This window comes from Mus pahari, chromosome 22 (assembly GCF_900095145.1).
Source record: "Mus pahari chromosome 22, PAHARI_EIJ_v1.1, whole genome shotgun sequence".
NCBI classification, from domain to species: Eukaryota; Metazoa; Chordata; class Mammalia; order Rodentia; family Muridae; genus Mus; species Mus pahari.
In genome coordinates, this window is record NC_034611.1 from 31,998,830 (window position 1) to 32,007,840 (window position 9,011).

Sequence of the window (9,011 nt, forward strand, 5' to 3'; positions counted from 1 at the left end):
GAGGGAGGGAGGGAAGGAGGGAGGGAGGGAGGGAGGGAGGGAGGGAGAGAGAGACTGTTAATGACAAAAGCTCAGAAGACTTGCCCTGCCAAAGACATCAGAGCACACGGACCTCTTCAGTCTATCCCTACCCTTAAGTTTCTGAATAAAACAGTTTGATCTCCTTCGAAAGTAAGTAAATAAGTCACTTTAATTAAATGTATTCTTATGTGTAAAATAAGAGTCTCAGACACATGAGGCTTCCACCGCCATCCCATGTCTTTCCGAAAAGGTTTTCCCCTAAGAGAAAAATGATTTCTCAGAAAAGTCCAGTGCTCACCAGTCACACTGCTGGAAGCAAGCTGGGTACACTGTGAACCTCTGACTTTTTTTTTTAATGTATAAATTTGTTGCCAGGTGTGGTGGTTCACGCCTTTAATCCCAGCACTTGTGATCCCAGCAGAGGCTGGCAGGTTTCTGCAAGTTCAAGGCTAGCCTAGTCGACAAAGTCAAGTCCAGGGCACCCAGGGCTCTGTTACAGAGACAATCCCTGTCTTGACAAACAAAACAAAAATAAATTTGTTGTGAGGAATGGATGTGAAACATTTCTAAAGACTCAACAGCACAGTTGTGTGAATTTTCTTTTCATCTCTCCCAGAGCCGTTCCTAACCACGCAGCAAACCAGGGAAAGGGTGCACGGCTCACTCAGCCATTTCCCCATCTCTATCACCTTGGAAGTTCCCGGGATAATTCATTATATTTGACTCCAAGATATAGCGACTGTTACTGAGTCTTCAATGGATGATCAACTTTTCTTGTACTTGTGGTCATTTCCACAACCAGCATTCCTTTAAAGCAGGATCTTCTCTACTATTAACTCCCCAGGAATCCATGGCGGAGCCTGCACATGGCAGCCAAGACCCTGTGGGGAGGCCTGTACACAGATGCCGATCAGTCTTTTGCCTGAGGACAATGGTCACCTGGAGTGGACAGGTCACCTGGAGGAACGGCAACATATCCATGTCCATGAAAGGGCACAGGAACTGCAGCTGTCTTTCTGGGATCCTCTTCTCTGTGTCCTCAAAAACCTGCTAGGTTGTAGAAACACACACCCCCACTCACTCCCCCCCCCCCCCCGATGCACATACATGCACATACCCACAGTGTAGTTTTTCTATCAGCTGGTAGGGGACCGTTTACAACTTCAGGGCAAGGGGATCTGCAGGGCAGTTAGCGGATGCAAGCACACATACCTGGATGAGATAGTGGGAGCACAGATTGAGAAGTTCCAACAGCTGTAGGTGACTGCCAGCTGCTAACACATCCTGGATCACTCCTGGCTCCAACAAAATCTGTTTTTGGTTTTCAATAAAGAGAAAGTGATCAGCTACATGGAAAACTGACATGGCACTGCTTAACTTATAGACGCACCATACTGTATTTAGATTGCTACCCTACACGATCATTTGAATGGAAACTGTCACCATGAAAGTCAGTTCCTATCTCTATCTCCTAATTATCGTAAGACAGGCCCCTCTCAAACACGAAACTTCTTTTGTTTTGATGTGGGCCAACAGTTGTTCTACATCCCAAACTCTGTTTAGTTCCTTTTTTTTTTTTTTTTTTTGGTAGAAAATTAGGAACATTTTCAAAAAACATAGTTGCCTCTTAGCATTCTTTCTGTAACATAGTCATTCAATGCAAACTAAGTCAGCTCTAGTTTTTCAAAGTACATTTCAGACTCTTCAGTTCAGTCACAGTTTAGTGATCAGGTAGGACATTTGTATCTCCTCTGGCCACACGGATTGGGTGGGTACTATGAGAGTGAGGTGGGGATTATGAAAGTGAGGTGGGGATTGTGAGAGAGGGGTGGGTATTGTGAGAGAGGGGTGGGTATTATTCTACTTACAAGCCCTGTACAGTGACAAGCTTTCGTTGTCTTCATGGAGGTTTTGTTGCTCTAGTCTTCTGTATTTAAACTACAGCTATCACATTCATGAAACAGTGAGCAGCAGCTCAAGGACAGACAACAAGTCATGCATCTGGTGATAACAATCATCTACCCTTTTCTGGTTAAACCCAACTATTTGACAGTTGCTACTAGCCACTAAAAAAAAGGCCAGAGAAAGCCACATACCACGATGAAGACGCTCACTCCTAAAGGCCTTTAGTCCTGCCCTAGTGCTCTGTCCTCAGCCCTGTAGTTCATAACCTGGCCACCGGACATCTATGTTTCCAGACCCACTGGTAATTCACTGCCGTGTCCACATGGAAACAGTAAGCCATGATAAGTGCACTCTTTCTCCAAATGGGGTCACCCATATCTTGGCTCTTGGTCAATATTCATTCTTGATTTTTCCTTTACTTCCCGAAACATTCTCATTCCCAGTCTCTGTGCTTTGGAAATGAGCACAACTTGGTCGTTGGACCTTTCTCTCTTCTCTCTGCCCATTGGTCGTTGGACCTTTCTCTCTTCTCTCTGCCCACTCTGTCATCTTGTGCCTTTAACATTATTTATATGCTGATGACACTCGACTTTCTCCAAATACCCCACATTCTCATACGTAACTGTAGGTAAAGGATACAGTTCTAAGTGAATGTGTATCATGGACATGGGCAGGGCATGTCTCAGCTATACAGCCAAAGCCTTCACCAGATAAGGCTCGGAGACATGGCAAAGCCTTCCTTTGGTCCAAATACAAGTGTTTATGAATGATTAGCCAGTGTGCAATAACTGTTAACCACAGCTTCCTCTTCTGGGATAACTATAACCCAAGACCACTCCCCTCCAAAGACCTTTAGCTGAGATTAGCTAAGGCTGCCCCCTTGTACCCCTATATAAAGAAATCTGCCTCCTTGATTCATATTATCAATCAAAGCTGTCTTTTCTGCCTGAGTCATTCTTCCTTGGGACACCAGCTTGTTTACCAAAGTTGGTACCTTCCATTAAAGTGAGCACAGTCCGCCCTATCTCAGCTTTACCTTGAATGTGTCTATGTGTTTGCCTTTTCTTCACTCTCTTGATGCCTTAGTTTGATCATTCACTCAAGTTAGATAGATCCTGGTAACTTACTGCCACCACACTCTCTAGAGGGTGGCTCAAATTAAGCAGGCCCCAGACTAGATTCTTTTTCTTGTCTACCACTTACCAACTCACTCCTTTTATGGCCCTGCCATCTCAGCAAGAAATAGAGCACTGTTTAGGTGAAAATTCAAGAGCCACTCCTCCTCCTCCTCCTCCTCCTNCGTCTTCTTCTTCTTCTTCTTCTTCTTCTTCTTCTTCTTCTTCTTCTTCTTCTTCTTCTTCTTCTTCTTCTTCTTCTTCTTCTTTAAATAACTTATTCTTTGATAATTTTATACATGTATATAGCATATTCAGGTCACACTCTTACTTGCTACTAATTCTTTTACTTTGCTTTGCTATATAATTAACAAACTCATTTATTAAAAGTGGAAGTACAGCTGTCATTCATTCTTTGGAGAGTATAGAATCACACTATCCAAGAGGCTTTCTTTTCCTGACCATCCTATGGAAAACAGGACATCACTCCAAAATTAATATCTATCTCCTATTTTTCCTTATTTTCCACAGCACCTACAATCTCTTGACACATTGCACATTTATGTGGTTGTTTTCTGTTTCTCTACACATGAAAATACTCGCTCCAAGAGAAAAGAAGTTTGTCCTTTCTGCATCCACAGCAGAACAATGTCTAGGCATAGCTGTCACTCTGCACTGAGATGCTTATCTAATTAAAACGTTGGATAAGTAACTGATTTCTACGCACGTGCTTATTTCAAAAATGTATTTTATCAATTAATCTGACACAGAGAAAGAGAAAAGGAGATGCAACTTATATTTCTGGATCATTGAAGTAAACATATGAAAAAGTTAAGCAGGGGGGTCAAACCTGCAAACACTCATCTTATTCTGGACATCATTTACAGCTCTCTCTTCTTCTAGCAAGAAGAGAAATGTAAATTTCTGCAAATCCTCAAGGAAGAGGCTTTGACTGACATTGAGGAAATGAGTATATCCCCCATCAGAGGAGTGGGAATAGCGAACAGACTTGCAGAAGAGGCATGGCCTAAGGCGGAGATCAGGGAATAGATAGATTAGAAAGGGTAGTTTTAGCCTTTCAACCCTGTCAGTTGTGTTCATTTCATACAACTGGCATTCATGATAACCTCCAAAGTGTGGAAATGCCAAACACAAAGACAGATATCACAGAGAGACAAGATGAATATTCCATACCATGTATAACACGTCCAATGGGCTCACTGAGAGAAACCCTCATAGCAGAAACCCATACTGGGATTGTTTTTGCCTTTGTTTTTGATTTTTGTTCTGTAGGCTCTTTTTTCCTCCTCTCATTATAAGATTTTTCTAAAAGAAACTTTAGCATAGGAAAGTCCATAAGTTCTTTAGAAGGTTGCCAGAGAGGACTCTGCCAGGAAAACTGGTTTTCAGTTACTAGAAACAACCAGTGTGTGTAAGCATTACTCATCAGCATCTTTGCAGTTGAGTCCTGATGTCATTCTGTGATTGACTTCTCTGCTGCATTTTCCCAAAGATAAGTGAAGGTTCAACTCCTTGTGTTTTACAGTATAGTGAATCTGGGACGTTCTTGAACAACTGACCAAAACAACAACAACAACAACAACAACAACAACAACAACAACAAACCAAACCAAAACTCTTCAAAAGAGGCCTCAAACACTCACTTTATAGTACACAACTTTCTAATTTGTTCCCCTTTTGCTGTGATAAAACACTAACCAAGACCACATTCAGATCCTTCAGACATTATAGTCATCAACATCTAGTCTGGCATTCTAGCAGACTGGATGTTATTTGAGGTCAATTTACAGGAAGGGAGGTAAGTCCCCTGAAAGCTGAGAGCATACTGTTACAGTGGGGGGCTGATCTATGTGACTGGACATATCCATGGTGCTTAGCAGTCTAGAGGAGTTTGGCTCAGATGAAAGCATACAGACGCGAACAAGAAAGTGTGATAAAGAAAATGGAAGAAATGTCAGACCAAGTGTCCTAGAATCCTGTGTCAGAGGGAAAAAAATATTCCGAAGAAGCCGCCATGAGCTGTGGATTTCTCAATGATGTTCAGCTGTTCTGGATGGGACAGAGTTAAGGCTCCTGCAGATTTCTTAAAAGGGTTTGAAGCCATCAAGAGTGTGTATAGGTGGCGCCAAATGTCATATGGATGATTTATAATCCTCTTTCCACTATCCACCCACACTTGGCCTCCGTGTAGAATACAGAGAAGCTACACTTGGCTGTGAGAAACTAGATAGTGCAATCTAGGGTAAATGACAATCCTATAACTTGAGTCAAGCCCAAGGATTGTCCCCATAAGCAAGGTCACTTGAACAAAGATGCTCTATGATCCTTCTTCCCAAATGCTGAGACCCAGCTCTCAGTTTTGCTACTAGATAAGACTTACTCAATGACTGTGAGCACAGTGACACTTGGTTGTAGAGAGCTGGAAGAGCATTAAGTAAGTATGGGAAGAATTGATAAAGTCCTGAGTGAGAGTGCATTGTTAATGTGGGCATGCCCTTATTAAGGACCCCAGTGCTTCAGCACCATAGGGGTGGCAAAACCTTTCCACAGGGATGGCAAGACCTTCCTCTAGTCTGAGTGGGAATGTCACTAGTGTGTGCGAAAACTGGTGACTGTAGCTTCCTCTGGTCAGATGGTTACAACTTGATTCGTCACCTACAGAATGGTCTTACCAAGCCCAACTAACCCCGCCTTCTGCTCTGTCCATGGTAAAAGTGCTGAAGTTCCTGGCTTCTGTTGCATAGTAGGTATGCTCTACCAGAGCAACCACATTCCTTCCAATCTCAGCTTTTCTGTAGATGTGTCTGCTCTTTCTTCTTTCCTTTTTAGATCCAGTCCAGTTTTCAGGACAAAAACCATGGGGTTGTGGTGCTGAACCAGTACTGTGACAAAATACTGGAGTTTAAATCCACAAGTTTGATAGAAGGTGACAGATGCCGGAAACATTTTGACATGAGAACTGGGCAATAAAGGGCAACTGCCTCCTTTGCAGGAGGGGAATCTGGGATGCTTCATCTCATTTGGTCAATGACTTGAGTGGAGTTGGTTGTACAGAATTGATCTGAACCATCTATGAGGAACAACCCCCCAAATTTAGAGAAGGCTCATGCACCTGGCCTTACATCATCATCTTAAGGCAGAAGATGGAGCTAAAAAGTTGGGAAGGAGGATGAGGATGGAACTTGTTACAATTCTGCATAGGGCATCGCATGGGGCCCCGAGTAAGTGCTGGGAAAGCCAGCTGGGCCTGACAAGTAGGAGCAGGGGACAGCACACAAATTCTATGTGTTTCCTGTCCATTCCTTAGTTCATTCTCTGGTGCCATCAATCATTCATCCGCTCCCCACAACCTTGCCTCCTGGATTAGCTTCTTGTAACAAATGTCTTTGCATGCCAATGAAAGTTTCAGTATGGCCTTCTCTCTGCCTTTGAATAACTGAGTTGGTACCTTCAAAAAAATGGTAGCTTTAGTCCCAGAGGTCTGCCCTCATTGCTTGTTTAGGAGGATATTAATTTGCTGTCTTTTGATTTCGTGAATAGAGCAGACTAGGAGTGTGATAACATTAAACCCAGACAACTAAAGTTTGTGAGTGAATGCATGAAAACAATCACCTTTTTTAGCACAAATTAGATGTGGTCTAATATCATTTATCAGAATAAGTGAGGACATTTCCCCTTGACACATATGAAATGTGTTGTTTCATATAGTCTAGAAAACTGTCAACACAAATCTGAACTTATAAGGTATTAGGTAAACTGAACAAAGGGTGCATAAATAAATTTCTTAGTCAGATATTCAACACATATGAAGTCTTTTGCATGAAGCATTTCTATATAAGAAAAGTCATATAGGTGGGACATAAAACAAAATTTACTTATGGCTTCAATATTACTTTACTAAATATTGTTTATCCACAAGGTGGCACCCTTGGTTAAAGCAAATGATTCTCTATTCCTCGTGACCTCTATCAGGCATACTGTAGTTCTAAGAAGAAAATACAATGGAAGTGAGCATAAGAAAACCTAAGGATTTACTTCCCAAGCATTCCTCGGTGTCTTTATGGGTACTGACAATACTATCTGCCTCATAAGGTTGGTAGGAGTAACAGATAATGTTCGTATATCATGTCATGTTGGGACAGAAGAGTGAAAAGCATACATACTGGAGCTCAGTGTTTAAGAAAAGCAAGAAGATCCCAATAGGATCGTGCTGGTGTGGTGTTTCAGTGGACACGTCGTTCTGGAGGAGCTCTTGGCTATGAATGCCAGATTTAATTGAAAAATCCCTGCAGATGAATATGAAAAGGCTTGGTCTTTTCACAGCATAAAGAAAAGCCCATTTCTTACGGCCCCTTCTTCATTAGAATTATTCTGGCATTTCAAGGCCTCAAGATTAATAGTATTGTTAGCTAGTCATTTCCAACATAGTTTTCTTCATTATGTTTAAATTAATAAGATGCATTATTTAACAGAATGTAAAGATAAATTATACATACTTACATCACCTTTACAAATGTGGCTAATTATTTGAAAAAGCAGAATGCATTTTTGATAGTTTCTAACTCTAAGGGAAAGAAGCAGTTGTAGCAAATTAAAGTATAATGAAACATGAAGGTCATTATAGGTTAAAAGAAAAGCTAGATTAATTATTAAGACCTACTTAATAACCAGTATTCTTTTCAAATGTGATGAAGATGGTAGATTCCATCCCTTACAGCTTTGTCATGGAACTGGGATTCTCCATAATATAGCCAGCTCCACAACACAGGGGCAGATTCTTTATAACAGGGCCAGCTTCATAATACAGGGGCAGATTCTGCAGAACATGAGGGCAAAACCAAAGAGAAAACCCCGACTTCCAACTACTGGCATGGGGAGATGGAAGGCCTCTTAAAGAATGAGGAGGGTTGATGCCAGTTCTCTTTATTTTTAAGGAATTACTTTCCTTTTATTTGATGTATACAGGTGTTTTGCCTGCATGCCTGTTGACCATGTGCATGCAGAACTGAAGAGGGCATCATTCTCTGATGGTTGTTCGCCCCCATCTGAGCACTGAAAACCAAACCTGGGTCCCCTGACAAGCAAGAGCTCTTGGCTGCTGAATCATCTCTCCAGCCCCCTTGGCACCAATTTTCAAGTGTAGGGGTGACTTAACAATGTCATTGCTGGGTACTGAATGGAGAGAGAAGATGAAGCTGAATGCAATGATTAAGTCCGTGGTGTGACTAATGCAAAGACAGCAGGCACACAGCGTGTTGCTGAGGGAGCTGGGGGTTGAAGCTGTCTAATTTCATTAAAGATGTCAGAGAAATAAGCCCCGGTGTGCAAAGGGAATCATCAACACACAATCCTATGCTCATTTGGGAAATTCGTTGCACGAGCTTTGTAAAGAATGACGATTAAAAACACATCTTTAGAGTTTGCCGAGGAAGTTAGGTAAGCCACTGACATTTTCCTACCTAGCATCATCTATAAAGAAATATATGACCAGAACTTGTTTTCATAAAGTTTGTGGATGGGGGCATAATGAAGTACCCAGATTAAGGGCTTAGAAAAATGACTTGCCTAATTTATATTATTAATTTCATGAAAAGCAAATATAATTTTATGTGGAGTGTTCCCATACTACCTACTTTCTTACAGATATCGTGGTCATTTCATTTATGCCATCTGCCCTTCCTGTAGTTTCATTTTCCACTTCTTACCTCTGCAAGTAGATAAAACTACCATATGAAAATGAGGATGCTGAAGGCAAGAGAGCCCACCTATTGAACAGCAAGTCTTTTCTTTTTTTTTTAATTATTATTTTCTTTATTTACATTTCAAATGCTATCCCAAAAGTTCCCTATACCCCACCCCCACCCCTGCTCCCCTACCCACCCNCTCCCACTACTTGGCCCTGGCCTTCCCCTGTGCTGGGTCATATAAAGTTTACAAGACCAAGGGGCC

General features: G+C 41.8%; 1 protein-coding gene across 1 annotated transcript in view; it reads right to left on the bottom strand.

Annotated features, from left to right (window-relative positions):
• The window catches only part of Klhl32 (kelch like family member 32), a 209,971-nt gene that overhangs the window by 83,392 nt on the left and 117,568 nt on the right, over positions 1-9,011 (bottom strand). The window contains exon 5 of the mRNA XM_021222200.2: positions 1,234-1,332. Coding sequence (XP_021077859.1) covers positions 1,234-1,332 — 99 coding nt within the window. The remainder of the gene's footprint in view (positions 1-1,233; positions 1,333-9,011) is intronic.